The sequence below is a fragment of the Carassius gibelio genome, chromosome A4, assembly GCF_023724105.1.
Source record: "Carassius gibelio isolate Cgi1373 ecotype wild population from Czech Republic chromosome A4, carGib1.2-hapl.c, whole genome shotgun sequence".
Taxonomy (NCBI): domain Eukaryota; kingdom Metazoa; phylum Chordata; class Actinopteri; order Cypriniformes; family Cyprinidae; genus Carassius; species Carassius gibelio.
In genome coordinates, this window is record NC_068374.1 from 6,896,299 (window position 1) to 6,916,051 (window position 19,753).

Genomic DNA, 19,753 nt, shown 5'->3' on the forward strand with positions numbered 1-19,753 from the left:
TAATCGGATGACCACAAAGTGTTATTCTTAAGTGAAAAGATAAATACAAAAAAAAATACAAATACCAATATTCTAAACTTGACCGTAGTGTTCACTTTGTGTGGTTTCTAAAGTGGTCCTGTCCCTTTGCACTATACAGACTAAAAATCTTTTCCTGTGTTCATCTGAAGAAAAACAGTGGGATGACATGAGAGTAAATGATGAGAGAATTTTCATTTTTGGGGGAACTATTCCTTTGAATAGCAAGATGTGATGCAGAGGCTAAAACATTTTCCAGACAGAACACAAAAATGTGTTGCATTAATGAGGAGGGTCATAGAATTAAAACATACTGTACAACATTAACATTTTGAAAGGCCACGTTTTTGTGTTGTCTATTCAACATCACTGTCTAAGGATAATTCCACTTTTACTGTAATTGTTTATTTGAGGTATTTAGAGTTTTTTTTTCTAGCAAAGATTGATAAATAATTGTTTGTGACTGATTAGATTAAATAAGCAAAACATATAATTAAGATAAAAAAAAATAACAAATCTTAATTTCTGCTCAATTTATCATATAATGGCATAATAACCACTACCTGGTAAGAATATCACTTAACATGAATTACAACTTATTTAACATAAAATGTTAATTTTACCACTTTTTTCTGTAATATTTTATATATATATATATATATATATATATCTCACTGGTTTATTTGCACTCAATCTTGTGCATTCAGCTAATATGTTACACCACTAAAGGCTCTATCAAAACAGAAAGAATAATGAAAAATCTTTTGACGGGGGGAAACACAACTTTGCTAAACAAGACTGAAAACGCTCGGAAATGTAAGATGGGGCTAAACAAGACTACGCTAAGTGTCTGTGTGTGAGTGCTGCTTATATGTGTGTGTAAATGAGGTGCAGGTGTGGCAAGGAGATTATCTCATGAATGAGGTGCAGGTGTGGCAAGTTGATAGTGATGCAGTGACTCATGGGAGATGTAGTTCGGGTGTGATGCAACAGTACGAGAGGTGCTAGTGTCCAAGTGATGATATGGTGACATTTGGTGGTTGATGGGTGGAATGGTCCTGAGTGGAGCGCCCTCTACTGAAGTTCCCCCCCCAAGGGAGCAGCTTCCAGACACTCAAAACAATCTAGTAGAGCGGAGGCGGAACAGGGGGAGGGACGGAGGGCCAGGTCCATGTGGAAGTGCAGTGGCCAGGGACCGGGGCAGAGCAGGCGGAACTGGAGCCCTTCCTGTCCCGGCTTAACTCAAGGAACAGGGGCACGCCGTGGGCTTAACTCGGGAACAGGGCTTAACTCAGGAACAGGGGCCCGCCAGGGGCTTAACTCGGGAACAGGGGCCTGCCGTGGGCTTAACTTGGGAACAGGGGCCTGCCGTGGGCTTAGCTCGGGAACAGGGGTCAACCAAGGCAGAGCAGGTGGCGTGGGACCCCACCAGAGTGGAGCAGATGGAGCTGGAGCCCACCAGGGTTGAGCAGAGGACCACCACAGCCGAGAAGACGGGACAGAAGCCCACCAAGTCGGGGCAGAGGACCACCACAGCAGAGCAGACAAAACAGAAGCCCACCAGGGCAGAGCAGAGGACCACCACAGCCAAGCAGACGAGACAAAAGCCCACCAGGGCGGAGCAGAGAACCACCACAGCAGAGCAGACGAGACAGAAGCCCACCAGGGCAGAGCAGAGGACCACCACAGCGAAGTCAATGGCACCGGAGAGCAAGTCTGGTCAGGTGGGACTGAAACAGAGAACATAAACAGGTTAATAAAAAATCAATTTTAAAAAATCAATTTAAATTGTAAATTGGATATTTTGTGAAAAAAATCGTTTTTTTTCTTTTTCTTTTAGGGCAGTAAAGAATAAAAGAAAGAACCTCTGTTAGCCCTTATTTTCCATTTCTAATGTGAATTGGCAACTTTAATGATGATGTTATAATCTTTTAACTCCCTGACGGCACCTTCCTTATAAATAAAATGGTTGTAGAAGATATGCGAGCGAATAATAGATTTCAAAAAGAAAAAAGTGGGTGCTTGGTTTCAGAAATCTAATACAGCTCATAATAAATGTTATGATGAAAAAGTCATGTTAACTTAATAATTCATAGAAATAATTTAAGCAATTAAAACCTTTTTTTTTTTATTTAAAAATACTAGATTCAACTTGAATTTCAATACTGTTAAACTGACTTTAAAATCTTAAGACATTTGTAAGTTGAAACGGTAAAATGTCACAGTGCATGTCAAATAGCCTAAATGAACTTGTATCTTATGGTCTCCAAAGACCTTGATTGCATGTTAGAATAAAACTATCAATATATTTTACCTTTTTTTTAAATGAACAATTCTTGTATAACAAAAACATTTATATCAAACATTTTGAAATCGTTCACAGCTGAGCATCACGGGAGGCAGGTTGAGCGTATGGAGTGAATGTGCATGCACTAAGTAATTTTCAGATGCAATGGAAAATAAAGCTGGATAAAAACATCCATGAAACCTTTAAATAGTTAACAACATAGCTTAGATTAGGCCCATACTCTTTTCCTAAATAGGCCTAAAACATTTTAACCGATTAATCCTACTTTCATTTGCTGCGTGTTTTTGTTTAAACACGCTAAAAAATTAATTACATTTGTGAGTTGCATTTTATTACATTCAGAAATAATAACAACAGGCCTAATAATGCCATAGGCTAATGTACCAACAGGATATTTTTAGTTCCCTTCACTTTACAAAAAATCCTTTAAATTTAACAAATTTATCATAACAGAACAATAATTACAAATATATAATTCTAATGGATAAATATAATTGCAGTATATAATAATATAGGCTTATAAAAATAAAAGAATAATAATTAAAAATAATTTAAAGCGATACATAAGGTAAGGTTAGGCTTATCTCTCTCATTCGGGACAAATCCAAACATGTTGCCCATTTGAAGCTAAACTCTTACTCATTAGGCAAAAAAGGCTTTGGGTTTCACAGGTATTTCAGTATCGACGGAAAAAAATCATAATGAGCAAACATATGCCAAAATGGACCGCTGCTCGTGCCGCATGACATGGTGAATGGCTGCTGTTTCCAGTGAATATGTGCGCGTGTGGAACCAGTGCGTTCAGTCACAATTCACAATTTCTGGTCACACAGTAAAGGCATAATTCAAAAATCCAAAGTTTTAGCAGTTTGAAAAATCAAGAATAATAACAGAGTAAATAAGAATTATTTGTAAATGATGGACCGTTCTCATTTCGCTCTGCAAATGGAACCTGAAGATTATTTTTACATTTAAATTTTTGATGAGTAGACTGTAGCCCAAGTGTCAAAGGGTAAGCCTGCAACTATGCATGGACTACACACACACATACACATGCACGTTACGCGCATACACCAGCGTCATGTAGTACAGTTTGTTAGCCAACATAGATTCATGTATGCATGGACCTGTGTAACATTCAATGTCACTGTGTGTTGTAAACTTGCTGTATAATGTCCTGTTTAGTTTTACCTGAGTTAAATGAGAACTAGTAACCATAACACAAGTGCATATAATGATAGCATAATAGAATTGTAATTTCTCATATACAGAAATAAATCACCTCTACAAGTATTTGATCCACATAGTTTATTGAATACAGTATAAGAGAGATACAGATTATGCTTACCACAGTTAATTTGTTCATTTCATTTCCAAGAGTCATTTGCCAAACCTGATCAGTTAGACATCCGGTCTTTTTATAGGTCTTTGTGTCCGCCATCTTGTTCATGTGAGTGATTTCACTGGATAGTGCATTCTCCTAACTATAAGAGAGAAAGGTTTCTCAAGTAATTAGTTTCCTTTGAATATGTATGCTATGTATACTTGCATATGATTTCATGCACGTATGTTTATTTGTATTTTATTATTTTTGTTTTTGTTATTTTCATTTTTATCATGTATTAATGTGTTACCTGTCATCAATCAATCAATCACCTTTATTTATATAGTGCTTTAAACAAAATACATTGCGTCAAAGCACTGAACAACATTCATTAGGAAAACAGTGTCTCAATAATGCAAAATGATAGTTAAAGGCAGTTCATCATTGAATTCAGTTATGTCATCTCTGTTCAGTTGAAATAGTGTCTGTTTTTATTTGCAATCAAGTCAATGATATCGCTGTAGATGAAGTGACCCCAACTAAGCAAGCCAGAGGCGAGAGCGGCAAGGAACCGAAACTCCATCGGTGACAGAATGGAGAAAAAAACCTTGGGAGAAACCAGGCTCAGTTGGGGGGTCAGTTCTCCTCTGACCAGACGAAAACCAGTAGAGAAACAGACAAATATTAGCGTAGATGCCATTCTTCTAATGATGTAGAAAGTACGGTGTTATGTGAAGTGTTTCCGGTTCCGGTTTACCTAATTAATGCAGCCTAAAAATTCTTTAACGGATTTGGATATTAAAAGCATATTAGTATGTTATGTGTATGCCAGGTTAAAGAGATGGGTCTTTAATCTAGATTTAAACTGCAAGAGTGTGTCTGCCTCCCGAACAATGTTAGGTAGGTTATTCCAGAGTTTAGGCGCCAAATAGGAAAAGGATCTGCCGCCCGCAGTTGATTTTGATATTCTAGGTATTATCAAATTGCCTGAGTTTTGAGAACGTAGCGGACGTAGAGGAGTATAATGTAAAAGGAGCTCATTCAAATACTGAGGTGCTAAACCATTCAGGGCTTTATAAGTAATAAGCAATATTTTAAAATCTATATGATGTTTGATAGAGAGCCAGAGCAGTGTGGACAGGACCGGGCTAATATGGTCATACTTCCTGGTTCTAGTAAGAACTCTTGCTGCTGCATTTTGGACTAGCTGTAGTTTGTTTACCAAGCGTGCAGAACAACCACCCAATAAAGCATTACAATAGTCTAACCTTGAAGTCATAAATGCATGGATTAACATTTCTGCATTTGACATTGAGAGCATAGGCCGTAATTTAGATATATTTTTGAGATGGAAAAATGCTGTTTTACAAATGCTAGAAACGTGGCTTTCTAAGGAAAGATTGCGATCAAGTAGCACACCTAGGTTCCTAACTGATGACGAAGAATTGACAGAGCAATCATCAAGTGTTACGTCCCAGGGCTTACTTAATTGGGACTGTCTCTTGTGTATGTGCCTTGTGTTCTTTTCTCTCGCCCTCTCAAGTGCTGACAAGGACTAACAGGTGAAGACCAATTAGTGGATGATTCTTCTGATGACTGCCCTATCCTGATTGGCCCACAAGAGGAAATGCTCGAAGTTAAAAGACAGAGTTGCGATGTCTGGAGTGGGGAATTTGGAGCGAGAGTACCTTCTGCTGATGTCACTAGAGTTTGTAGCTGATTTTGTTGTGATTAGAAGTTTGTTGATGACTTTCTAGTGGTCCTCTTGTGGGAGGACTTATTCAGCCCAAGCGTGAGTTATTTTCTTTTGTTGTTAGAGCTAAGGTTTATTTTTGTTTTTTCTTTTGTTTTCATGGGAAGCTGTAGGGAGGTGGTTGCTATTTATTTTGATTATACTTTTTCTCCTGTTTAAGATCAGTTAGGGAGTTAGGGTAATCTTTTGTAATTTGTTTTTTTTATTTTGTAGGTTAGTTAGGTTTGTTTTTGGGAGTTAGTAGGTTTTGTTTGTTATGTTGGCCTGGACCCCTCCTGAAGTTATACTTGCTTCCTTGTGTTTAATAAATTCTATTCTGTTTTCACGTTACTTGCGTGGTTGTGTGAGTCAGTAGAAGGGGAAAAACTCCCTCCATTTTTCCTCCATTTTCTTTATTACTCCCTCCCATCCCCCTAGACTGGGGAGGTATGTAATAAATTGGGGGCTCGTCAGCTTGTTTGTTTGGCTGCTTTCTTTTGGTGGAGAAGATGTTGAGTGAGTATGGTTTTTGAGTTAGTCTCATTTACTCTTTGTCCCACTGTTGAGGTATTTGACAAGTGCCGGAAAGATGACTTGTTACAAGTGGCTGACTTTTTTCATATTTCAGTTTCCAGACATGCGTCCAAGCGTATTATTAAAGCTGAATTGCAAAAGGTTTTGGTAGAGCAAGGAATTTTACCTGAGGAGTCTGAGGAAGCTGGGAATGGAGTTAAGACCCCTGTTATTGAGGGTTCTGATGTAAAAGTCAGTTCCTGTGCCTGAAGTGACATCAGGTGGGCTTCCATTGGCAGTTAAATTGAAAGAATTAGATCTGTTGGTTAGAAAGCAGGAATATGATAATCAGATGTTGCGATTTGCGGGAGCTTGAATTAGAGCTTAATCGTGAACGAGAGCGTAGGTTAGTTGCTCCACCGCATTTGTCTGATAATGTTCCAGTTACCCCTTTTCCTTTGTCTGGGAGGTCTCTGGGTACATCTCTGTCTGCTCCAGCTGCTTTGACTCCTGGTGATGGAGCAGGGGAAGCAGTTTTTGACGTTAGCAGGTATATCAGGTTAGTTCCAAAATTCTGTGAAGCTGAAGTAGATTCCTATTTCACTACATTTGAACGTGTGGCTGTGAAGCTTAGGTGGCCAAAGGATATGTGGGCTTTACTCCTACAATGTAATTTGGAGGGTAAAGCCCAGGAAGTTTGTTCTTCCTTGCCTATAGAAGAGTCATTAGATTATGATATTGTTAAAATTGCTGTGCTTAGAGCTTATGAATTAGTACCTGAGGCATACCGGCAGAAGTTTCGGGGCTATGTAAAAGCAGCCAAACAAACATTTGTAGAATTTGCCAGAGAGAAGGGGAATCTTTTTGACAAATGGTGTTGTTCCAGTAAAGTGTCCACATTTGAACAACTTCGAGAGTTGGTTCTGGTGGAAGACTTTAAAGGTTGTTTGCCGGAGAATATTGTTGTGCACTTAAATGAGAAGGTAACTAAGCTGTCGGATGCTGCTGTTATCACTGATGAATTTGTGCTAACGCACAGAAGCGTTTTTCCTTCCGTGCGTCAGAGTAGAAACCGATCTCTTGCTGAGGATACAGTTACTGATTTGGTTCGGGCAGACCAGCCAAAATCTGAGAGTTCTCACAAGTATGATTCAAAACGTATGGGTGACAAACGTGTGTGTTTTTATTGTCTTGACCCAGGTCATTTGATTTCTGAGTGCCGGTCTTGGAAGCAGAAAAATTTGTCTAGGAAAGCTAAAAGTGTTGCTTTTGTCAACCCTTCTGAGGTTAGTGAAAGCATGAGTGCTGCTTCAGTGTACCAGCCGTTTCTCATGTCAGGTTTTGTCTCGTTATCTGATGATTCTGAGTTAAGACCAATTACAATTCTCAGGGACACAGGTGCCGCCCAGTCTATTATATTGGAGAGCGTATTGCCATTTTCTGCTGCAACATATACTGGCTCTGATATTTTAGTACGTGGCATTGAACTGGGATGTGTTAGGTTACCTCTGCACACCGTTTGTCTAACCTCTGACCTTGTTTCAGGAGTTGTTGAGCTTGGAGTGCGCTCAGAGCTGCCTGTGGAGGGAGTTGGTCTTGTGCTGGGTAATGACTTGGCTGGTGGTAAGGTTTTTTCTATCCCACTGGTTATCGAGAGGCCTGTATCTTCAACGTCTGATGTTGCTAGTTTGTTCCCCTCAGTTTTTCCTGCATGTGTAGTGACTCGTGCTCAGAGCCGGAAGTTTGAGGATGTTATTGACTTGTCTAAATCATTTATGAATTCTTCTCTAGAGCTTGAGGAATGCAAGTTGTTTGTTACTCCAAGTAATTTGAGTCCAGGTACTGAGTTCAATCAAACCAGTGAACTAGGTCCTCTAAGAGTTGGAAGGGAACAGTTGGCGGCTGCCCAAAAGTCTGATCAGAGCTTGAGGAACTGTGCTGATGCAGCAGTTGATCAAGTAGACCAGCCTGAAGCCAAGGTTGTGTTTTTTTTGGGATGATGGTATTTTGATGCGACGGTGGAAGTCTAGTATTTCCAGTGATGAGGCTAGCTGGAATACACTATTTCAGATAGTTTTACCCTCTGGTTATCGAAACCAGGTTTTAAAATTGGCTCATGAGAACGTGCTCGCAGGTCATCTGGGTATTACTAAAACTTTCAAAAGGGTTTCAAGGTATTTCTTCTGGCCGAGCATGAAATCCACAGTTTCAGAATTTTGTCGGTCTTGTCATGTATGTCAGGTGGCTGGGAAGTCTAAAGCAATGATTCCCCCAGCACCATTACAACCAATTCCGGTGATTGGAGAACCATTTGAGAGATTGATTCTTGATTGTGTCGGCCCTTTGCCGAGGGCTAAATCGGGCCATCAGTATATACTGACTATGATGTGTGCGGCGACACGGTTCCCTGAAGCTGTTCCTCTGAGATCACTTAAAGCTAACATTGTTGCCAGGGAGTTAGTAAGGTTCTTCTCTGTCTTCGGTTTGCCTAGAATCATACAGACTGATTTGGGGACTAATTTTACCTCGAAGTTGTTTAAAGGCCTATTGACCGAACTTGGAGTAAGTCATCAAACCTCAAGTGCCTACCACCCCCAGTCACAAGGTGCACTTGTGCGGTTTCACCAAACGCTCAAGTCCATGCTTCGTGCATATTGCCTTGCTTCGGGCAAAGACTGGGTGGAAGGGCTGCCTTTGTTAATGTTTGCAGCACGTGAGTCTGTGCAAGAGTCATTAGGGTTTGGCCCAGCTGAACTTGTTTTTGGTCACACAGTTCGTGGACCCTTAAAATTGCTAAGTGACCAGTTGGTCTCTAAACCGTCATTACCAGTGACCCTGCAGGAATATGTCAGCTCTTTCCGTGCACGTCTTCAGAAGGTTTGTGAAGTGGCTAAAGAACATCTGGCTGCTGCTCAGGCTAGAATGAAGGTTCGTTATGACCAGAAAAGTGTTTCTCGTAAATTTCAGTCTGGAGATTCAGTGATGGTTCTGCTCACTGTGCTGGGGTCTGCGTTGCAAACTAAGTTTGTTGGACCTTACATTGTTGATAGGCAGCTAAGTGAAACCAATTATGTGATCCGAACTCCTGATCGGAGACGAAAGACTCGGGTGTGTCATGTCAATATGTTAAAGGCCTATGTTGACCGGAATGAGTCAAAATCATCCAAGCCTGTACATGTTGTTTCTCCTGTTGAAATTATTCATCCGGTTATGCCTCTTGCTTACTGCCCTGAGCAAGATGGGTTGGTAGTAAATGATGCTCAGATGTCATGTATTGGCCTGAAGAATTCTGATGTTTTAAATAACCTTGAGGTTAATCTTGTACACCTTTCTAAGGAGCAAAGTAGGGATATTGTTAAACTACTTGGAAAACATGCCACTGTATTTTCAGATGTACCACAACAAACCACAGTGTTATCTCATGATATCGATGTAGGAATGTCTGTCCCTATTAAGCAACATCCTTACAGGGTTAACCCGAAAAAGAGAGAAGTTATGCGGTTGGAGGTGGAGTATTTGTTGCACCATGGACTGGCGGAACCTAGCAAGAGTCCCTGGAGTTCTCCTTGTTTATTGGTGCCAAAGGCAGATTCTTCCTTGCGGATTTGTACAGATTACCGCAAGGTAAATGCCATCACTAAGCCTGACTCTTTTCCCTTACCAAGGTTAGAGGATTGTGTTGACCGGGTGGGTTCTTCGCAGTTTGTCACCAAGTTGGATCTCCTCAAAGGTTACTGGCAAGTTCCTTTGATGGCTCGAGCATCAGAGATTTCTGCCTTTGTGACTCCTGACAGCTTTCTGCAGTATAAGGTCATGGCCTTTGGTATGCGAAATGCACCAGCTACATTTCAGAGGCTTATGCAGGAAGTATTGTCCGGGGTTACAGATTGTGAAGCCTACTTAGATGATATTGTCATCTTCTCACCTACATGGAGGGATCATGTGGAAAAGTTGAACTGTGTGTTTGATAGGTTGGCTGCTGCCAATTTAACTTTAAACCTGGCCAAATGTGATTTTGCCAAAGCTGTTGTTACCTATTTAGGCAAAAAGGTTGGGCAGGGACAGGTGTGTCCTGTGGAGGAAAAAATATCTGCCGTTGTTGAATTTCCTATTCCTACCACCAAAAGAGAACTACGTAGATTTCTGGGGATGACCGGTTACTATAGAGGTTTTTGTAAAAACTTTGCCTCTGTAGTTTCCCCACTTACAGACCTTCTTAGTACCTCTAAGAAATTTGTTTGGACTCCAGAATGTGCTCATGCTTTTAATGCTGCCAAGGATATTTTGTGTAATGCACCAGTGTTGTCTGCTCCAAATTTTGCCCTCCCGTTTAAACTACAGGTGGATGCAAGCGCTGTTGGAGCTGGAGCAGTGCTGTTACAGGAGGACCGTGATGGAATTGACCACCCCGTGTGCTATTACTCAGAGAAGTTTTCAAAGTGCCAGCAGAGGTATAGCACTATTGAAAAGGAGGCATTGGCACGGTTACTAGCCTTGCAGCACTTTGAAGTGTACTTGGGAGATCACAGTAACCCAGTCATCGTTTACACTGACCATAACCCCCTGGTTTTCCTGTCCCAAATGGCTAATTCCAACCAGAGGTTGATGCGGTGGTCCTTGATGGTGCAGGGATACCATCTGGATATTCGCCATAAGAAAGGCTCGGAGAATGTTGTGGCCGATGCCCTGTCCAGGGTCCATTCAGTGGAAAACTAAGTGTACTTATGGGTTGTGGGGGTGGGTTGTTTACAAACTTTTTGTTAGTTTGATATCTCGTGGTGGGGGTGTTACGTCCCAGGGCTTACTTAATTGGGACTGTCTCTTGTGTATGTGCCTTGTGTTCTTTTCTCTCGCCCTCTCAAGTGCTGACAAGGACTAACAGGTGAAGACCAATTAGTGGATGATTCTTCTGATGACTGCGCTATCCTGATTGGCCCACAAGAGGAAATGCTCGAAGTTAAAAGACAGAGTTGCGATGTCTGGAGTGGGGAATTTGGAGCGAGAGTACCTTCTGCTGATGTCACTAGAGTTTGTAGCTGATTTTGTTGTGATTAGAAGTTTGTTGATGACTTTCTAGTGGTCCTCTTGTGGGAGGACTTATTCAGCCCAAGCGTGAGTTATTTTCTTTTGTTGTTAGAGCTAAGGTTTATTTTTGTTTTTTCTTTTGTTTTCATGGGAAGCTGTAGGGAGGTGGTTGCTATTTATTTTGATTATACTTTTTCTCCTGTTTAAGATCAGTTAGGGAGTTAGGGTAATCTTTTGTAATTTGTTTTCTTTTTATTTTGTAGGTTAGTTAGGTTTGTTTTTGGGAGTTAGTAGGTTTTGTTATGTTGGCCTGGACCCCTCCTGAAGTTATACTTGCTTCCTTGTGTTTAATAAATTCTATTCTGTTTTCACGTTACTTGCGTGGTTGTGTGAGTCAGTAGAAGGGAAAAACACCCTCCATTTTTCCTCCATTTTCTTTATTACTCCCTCCCATCCCCCTAGACTGGGGAGGTATGTAATAAAACAGTGTTCTAGTTTATTACAAGCAGAGTTTTTAGGCCCTATGATTAACACCTCTGTTTTTTCTGAATTTAGCAGTAAGAAATTACTCGTCATCCAATTTTTTTTATATCGACTATGCATTCCATTAGTTTTTCAAATTGGTGTGTTTCACCAGGCTGCGAGGAAATCTAGAGCTGCGTATCATCAGCATAACAGTGAAAACTCCCAAGGGTAACATATAAAGCGTGAAGAGTAGCGGCCCTAGTACTGAGCCTTGAGGTACTCCATACTGCACTTGTGATCGATATGATACATCTTCATTCACTGCTACGAACTGATGGCGGTTATATAAGTACGATTTAAACTATGCTAATGCACTTCCACTGATGCCAACAAAGTGTTCAAGTCTATGCAAAAGAATGTTGTGGTCAATTGTGTCAAACGCAGCACTGAGATCCAATAAAACTAATAGAGAGATACACCCACGATCAGATGATAAGAGCAGATCATTTGTAACTCTAAGGAGAGCAGTCTCAGTACTATGGTACGGTCTAAATCCTGACTGGAAATTCTCACATATACCATTATTCTCTAAGAAGTAATATAATTGTGAAGATACCACCTTTTCTAGTATCTTGGACAGAAAAGGGAGATTCGAGATTGGTCTATAATTAACAAGTTCTCTGGGGTCAAGTTGTGGCTTTTTTATGAGCGGCTTAATAACAGCCAGTTTGAAGGTTTTGGGGACATATCCTAATGACAATGAGGAATTAATAATAGTCAGAAGAGGACCTATGACTTCTGGAAGCACCTCTTTTAGGAGCTTAGATGGTATAGGGTCTAACATACATGTTGTTGGTTTAGATGATTTAACAAGTTTATACAATTCTTCCTCTCCTATAGTAGAGAATGAGTGGAACTGTTCCTCAGGGGGTCTATAGTGCACTGTCTGATATGATACGGTAGCTGACGGCTGAATGGTTGCAATTTTATCTCTAATAGTATCGATTTTAGAAGTAAAGTAGTTCATAAAGTCATTACTGTTGTGGTGTTGGGAAATGTCAACACTTGTTGAGGCTTTATTTTTCGTTAATTTAGCTACTGTATTGAATAAATACCTGGGGTTATGTTTGTTTTCTTCTAAAAGAGAAGAAAAGTAATCAGATCTAGCAGTTTTTAATGCTTTTCTATAGGATATGCTACTTTCCCGCCAAGCAATACGAAATACCTCTAGTTTTGTTTTCCTCCAGCTGCGCTCCATTTTTCGGGCTGCCCTCTTTAGGGTGCGAGTATGCTCATTATACCATGGTGTCAAACTGTTTTCCTTAACCTTCCTTAAGCGTAAAGGAGCAACTGTATTTAAAGTGCTAGAAAAGAGAGAGTCCATAGTTTCTGTTACATCAAGTTGTTCTGAGGTTTTGGATATGCTAAGGAATTCGGATACATCAGGAAGATAACTTAAAAAGCAGTCTTTTGTGGTAGAAGTGATGGTTCTTCGATACTTGTAACAAGAAGTAGAATTTACAATTTTGGCTATATGAAGTTTACACAGAACTAAATAATGATCTGAGATATCACTTGGCTGAATAATTTCAACACTATCAACATCAATTCCATGTGACAGTATTAAATCTAGAGTATGATTTCGACAATGAGTAGGTCCTGAAACATGTTGTCTAACACCAATAGAGTTCAGAATGTCTATAAATGCTGATCCCAATGCATCTTTTTCATTATCGACATGGATATTAAAATCACCAACTATTAAGACTTTATCTGCAGCCAGAACTAACTCGGATGTAAAATCACCAAACTCTTTAATAATGTCTGTATGGTGCCCTGGTGGCCTGTATACAGTAGCCAGTACAAACATAACAGGGGATTTATCATTAACATTGGTTTCTCTGGATAATGTTATATGAAGCACCATTACTTCAAACGAGTTATATATATACAGTATTGTTCAAAATAATAGCAGTACAATGTGACTAACCAGAATAATCAAGGTTTTTCGTATATTTTTTTATTGCTACGTGGCAAACAAGTTACCAGTAGGTTCAGTAGATTCTCAGAAAACAAATGAGACCCAGCATTCATTATATGCACGCTCTTAAGGCTGTGCAATTGGGCAATTAGTTGAAAGGGGTGTGTTCAAAAAAATAGCAGTGTGGCATTCAATCACTGAGGTCATCAATTTTGTGAAGAAACAGGTGTGAATCAGGTGGCCCCTATTTAAGGATGAAGCCAACACTTGTTGAACATGCATTTGAAAGCTGAGGAAAATGGGTCGTTCAAGACATTGTTCAGAAGAACAGCGTACTTTGATTAAAAAGTTGATTAGAGAGGGGAAAACCTATAAAGAGGTGCAAAAAATGATAGGATGTTCAGCTAAAATGATCTCCAATGCCTTAAAATGGAGAGCAAAACCAGAGAGACGTGGAAGAAAACGGAAGACAACCATCAAAATGGATAGAAGAATAACCAGAATGGCAAAGGCTCAGCCAATGATCACCTCCAGGATGATCAAAGACAGTCTGGAGTTACCTGTAAGTACTGTGACAGTTAGAAGACGTCTGTGTGAAGCTAATCTATTTTCAAGAATCCCCTGCAAAGTCCCTCTGTTTAAAAAAAAGGCATGTGCAGAAGAGGTTACAATTTGCCAAAGAACACATCAACTGGCCTAAAGAGAAATGGAGGAACATTTTGTGGACTGATGAGAGTAAAATTGTTCTTTTTGGGTCCAAGGGCCACAGGCAGTTTGTGAGACGACCCCCAAACTCTGAATTCAAGCCCCAGTACACAGTGAAGACAGTGAAGCATGGAGGTGCAAGCATCATGATATGGGCATGTTTCTCCTACTATGGTGTTGGGCCTATTTATCGCATACCAGGGATCATGGATCAGTTTGCATATGTTAAAATACTTGAAGAGGTCATGTTGCCCTATGCTGAAGAGGACATGCCCTTGAAATGGTTGTTTCAACAAGACAATGACCCAAAACACACTAGTAAACGGGCAAAGTCTTGGTTCCAAACCAACAAAATTAATGTTATGGAGTGGCCAGCCCAATCTCCAGACCTTAATCCAATTGAGAACTTGTGGGGTGATATCAAAAATGCTGTTTCTGAAGCAAAACCAAGAAATGTGAATGAATTGTGGAATGTTGTTAAAGAATCATGGAGTGGAATAACAGCTGAGAGGTGCCACAAGTTGGTTGACTCCATGCCACACAGATGTCAAGCAGTTTTAAAAAACTGTGGTCATACAACTAAATATTAGTTTAGTGATTCACAGGATTGCTAAATCCCAGAAAAAAAAAATGTTTGTACAAAATAGTTTTGAGTTTGTACAGTCAAAGGTAGACACTGCTATTTTTTTTGAACACACCCCTTTCAACTAATTGCCCAATTGCACAGCCTTAAGAGCGTGCATATCATGAATGCTGGGTCTTGTTTGTTTTCTGACAATCTACTGAACCTACTGGTAACTTGTTTGCCACGTAGCAATAAAAAATATACTAAAAACCTTGATTATTCTGGTTAGTCACATTGTACTGCTATTATTTTGAACAAGACTGTATATGTTGTATTCTGAATAAAAAATTAAAATTTTAAACTTCCACATCATTGCATTCTGTTTTTATTCACAATTTGTTCAGTGTCCCATCTTTTTAGGAATCGGGTTTGAATAAAAATACAACAAAACATTTTCTTATGACCTTAAGTAAATTATCATGACAAAACGTATTATGAAGAAGTACCGCACCTGTTATGTTCCTGCTTTATGCTAACAATAGCATCAAGCTTCTTGAGTCAATTTATGCAATTATTAGAACACTTTTACTCAAAACTCGCTTTAAACCACCAATGAGAGTTGTAATATCTCCCTTTTGCAATCACATGTGGAATTTGGTCATTTACTGTTGTTAAAAAATGTAAAAAATGCTAATTTGTGTCACTGCACAAATTAGCTTTACAGATATGCATAACAATTTTTTTTAAATAAAAATTTGCCCCAAATCTCAAGAAAATCACATACAACCCATATACTATCTTAATCCTGTGTTTAGTATTTGGATATTTTATGGGTACAGGGGTTTCTCTGTGTTGTTTTGGTCGGATATCAATGCGGAAGAGTGAAAGAAGCATGTGACATGATGACACCTTGTCTTGTTATGAGACACAAAAGATAGGCAATCTCTGATTCATCCTTCGACTTGTCAGAGTCACAGCACGAACAAGGAAGAGTGCACACAAAGAGACAGTGCTGGGAGTGGCTAATTATCATCAGATTGCGTAAATCAGTGGAAAATGAATAGAAATTATGATTCTGTTAGCAGAAATATGAAGTCATAAGTAAATATATCTATTTATCTCTATGTACATTCGTATTTGGACTATAATGCCTTATTGACACTGTTCTGTTCATCTATGTGAACACAAATAAACCGCTGCCGACGTGACTGAATGTGTGGTGAATTTCTATTCAAAATTTGACATAATACGGATTTATTATTTTGCTCTCCTGGCATAAATTACTAAATTACTGTTACTGCAACAATGTTTTAACAAGAATATTTTATTAAGTGGTAAAATATCAAAACTAGTCTTTAATCTTTCTACTGATTGCACAGTTTGTCCAGAGTGTGATGTTTAACGTGCTGTGAAAGTGAAATAAAAATAATCTAGGATCGCCGATGATCCTTGACCGCAAAGTAGTTAATGAGACTAAGAGTGTATTCACACCTGTCTTGTTCAGTTTGATTGAATCGCACTCAGGTTTGTTTCCCCCTTTGTGCAAATCTTTTGATAGGTGTGAATACAGTAATCGCACTCTGGTGCGGACCAAACAACCTACCGAGGCCCAGCTGAAGAGGTGGTCTCGGTTTGGTTACAAACAAACTCTGGTACGGTTAAATGGATTAACCAATGAATTTATGACATTAAGCACACGTGTGTTTTCTTTTTACAGTTTCTGGTTCACTTGCAAAAAGGGTGGTGTGAAAGCAAACCGCACTGAAAAAAAAAATCAACATTGTATTTATCAAAGCAAGTAAACTAGCAGATTTTCCTAAATGAATTTGCAGAAGATAAAATACAGACTAAACTGGTCACTGTGTGATAGGAACAGTCCACATAACATTAGTTTGGCAAGTAAATGTCACTGTGTGTTTTTTTGTAGATTGTCTGGCTGTATGGTGACATGTGTTTTTTTGTAGATTGTCTGGCTGTATGGTGACAGAGGAAGGCTGTCATTATATATCTTCAGCTCTGAGTTTAAACCCTTCACATCTGATAGAGCTGGATCTGAGCTACAATTACCCAGGAGATTCAGGAGTCAAGATGCTTTCTGATACACTAAACCTTCCAAACTGCCCACTGGACAAACTCAAGTATGTCACACTGCTGTGTGTATAATCATTATAATGGCAAATATTTGTTTTATCCATATTTTTTATTTTTGTGTCTGGATTGTGCCTTATATTTTATTATGAATTTCCCCCCATTAAAACTAGTATGGAACATGGAGGAGAATTCAGGATTACTGCAGGACTACGCAAATGTACGTTCACACACACTCATATAAATCCGCACGCACAAGTACACAGTGATTGTATAATTGTGATTGCTGTTGTTATAAATGTCTCTCTTCTTGTGTTCAGATGCCTGTGATCTTACACTGGATCCAAACACAGCAAATACTCATCTCATTCTCTCTGAGGAGAACAGAAAGGTTACACGAGTGGTGGAGTATCAGTCATATGATTTCCATCCAGACAGATTTGATGTGCGTCCTCAAGTTCTGTGTAGAGAGAGTATGTCTGGGCGCTGTTACTGGGAGGTTGAATGGAGTGGATATGCTGGAATATCAGTGACATATAAGGGTATCAGCAGGAAAGGTTGGAGTCGTGATTGTGAGTTTGGATATGATGAAAATTCCTGGAGTCTGATCTGCTCCGAAGACACATTTATTGCTTTTCATAGTTATAAGCTAAATGTCATACGTGTCCCTTCAGAGATATTTAATAGAATAGGAGTGTATGTGGACATGTCAGCTGGCACTTTGTCCTTCTACAGCGTCTCTGACACAAATACACTCAAACACTTACACACATTCAACAACACATTCACAGAGTCTCTTTATGCTGGATTTGGGTTTGGGTTTTATCATTTGAACTCCTCAGTATCTCTATATCAGATTGAAAAGTCTATCAACAACAGATACAGAAACCTTTCACACACAAATGAATAAATTTTTTTTTTGAAGCATCGAAAATACATTTCGGTCCAAAAATAGCAAAAACTATGACTTTATTCAACATTGTCTTCTCTTCCGTGTCTGTTGTGAGAGAGTTCCAAACACAGCAGTTTGGGATATCCGGTTCGCAAACAATTCATTCGATGGTTATTAATGACATAATTTAGATTTTTGGGTGAACTAACTCCTTTAAGTATATACTGTAATTTTATTTTAACCCATAGTAACAAATTTTAACTGATTAAATCACCTATTTTCGTTTGCTGCATGCGTCCAGATTTATGATGTTGCCCATTTGAAGCTTAACTATTATTCATTAGGTAAAATAGGCTTTGTAGTTAATGTGTGTTTCAGTAGGGAATCGACGAAAAAAAAAACGTGAGGCACCAGCGCAATCAAACAGCTGAAACAGATAATACTCCATTTTTAGTCACACAGTAAAGGCATAATTTGAAAATGCAAACTGTTAGCAGTTTGAAAAATCAAGAAGAATAACAGCGTTAATAAGAATTATTTCTAAATGATGGACCGTTCTCATTTCGCTCTGCATAGGAGCCTGAAGATTTTTTAAATTTATTTTTTAACCAAGAATGAACCGAAATGAAAACATTTAGCTTCTAATCTGTGTATTGAAATATATATACATATATATAGGCTTATGTAATGACGGTTTAATAACAATAGCATGCTGTGTAAAGGAGTAGACTGTAGCCTAAGACTATCCCATGTTTTGAAATTAATTCACTGTAAATTTCTAATGGTTTTTAAGGATGTTATAATGTTATATTATATTATTATGTTATTGTTCTTTTACTTCGTCCTTTCATCTCTGTTACAGTAGCGGCGGTATTACCCATTCTGTTTGTCTACCTACTGTAGAAACACATGTAGTAGAATCTGGAGAGAATACCATAGGAAGGTGACTAATCACTGTTTTCGAACACCCCAAATCGTAGCCAAATTTAATTCAATTTCAATAATTGTAAGTCAATACAGTGACTGATGGAGGGAGTGCGGAAAACAAGTAGCAACACATACATCTTATGGGAATGCCCTATTCTAGTTCCTTACTGGACAAATTTATTTGGTTTCATTAATAAAAATGTACTTACCCAGAAACCCTTTAAAGCTGTCTTGGGAGCTATAGACAGATTTAATAAAAAGTGAGGTACCTCCTATGAATACTCCTAGTTGCAGCAAAGAGGAATATCACAATTAAATGGCTTCAGAGAAGGCCACCGACTATTGAGGAATGCTTACAGGCAGTGAGAGAAATCTGTGAGATAGAAAAAACATAGTTTAGGACTCAGAACGAGTCTGTTTGCTGAACAATGGAAACCCTTTACGAATGAGCAGAGTGAGATATGGTGTGGAGGCATTGAAACATTTTTTTTTCCTTTTCATTTTTAATATATAAAAATAATCTATCTTTGTTCTGTACTCTTCTTTTCATTCTGTAAAATGTAGTTATGATGTTGGTAAATAAAAAAAATAAGTAAAAAAAACAACTCGAAATAAACAAAGACAAAGTGGTTTGTAAAAATTGAAGATGGTAATGCTGTTTAATCATTAATCATTAATCATTCTCTGCTAAGATGTTAAGAGATTTAATTTGTTCTTTTATTTGCAACTGATTTCACCTAAATCTGTGTGACTGGAAGTCGGCTGTAGTTGCATTTTTGTTCATCTCTTTTTTTATGTTCTTGTTCTTCTTTCTCAGTTATTACTGACAAACAAATAGCATTCAGTGCACCAACACCCTGGTGCGGGTTAACAGATTAATGAAATTTTACTTGCAGTTTATGGCAGTAAAAATAGTTCTGTTGCATTTAAGATCTCACAGCTGCTTTTCGATATAGTTGATAATAATGTTCTTCTTTGGCGGTAAGAGCATTTTATTGGTATCAGGGGTACTGCTTTAAAGTACAAACCTGATTCCAAAAAAGTTGGGACACTACAAATTGTGAATACAAAACAATATAATGATGTGAAAGTTTCAAATTTCAATATTGTATTCAGAATACAACATAGATGACATATGAAGTTTTTTTAAATCCTTATTGACGCTGTTCAGTGAGTCTATGTGAACACAAATAAACCGCTGCTGACGTGA

At 38.8% G+C, this 19,753-nt stretch overlaps 1 protein-coding gene across 2 annotated transcripts in view; it reads left to right on the forward strand.

Moving 5' to 3' along the window:
* LOC127966922 (NACHT, LRR and PYD domains-containing protein 3) overlaps nucleotides 1-19,753 on the forward strand; it is a 177,773-nt gene extending 158,020 nt beyond the window's left edge. For both annotated transcript variants that reach the window (XM_052568283.1, XM_052568284.1), the window contains 3 exons: nucleotides 16,601-16,774; nucleotides 16,898-16,944; nucleotides 17,045-19,753. In XM_052568283.1, coding sequence (XP_052424243.1) covers nucleotides 16,601-16,774; nucleotides 16,898-16,944; nucleotides 17,045-17,634 — 811 coding nt within the window. In that variant the 3' untranslated portion in view covers nucleotides 17,635-19,753. The remainder of the gene's footprint in view (nucleotides 1-16,600; nucleotides 16,775-16,897; nucleotides 16,945-17,044) is intronic.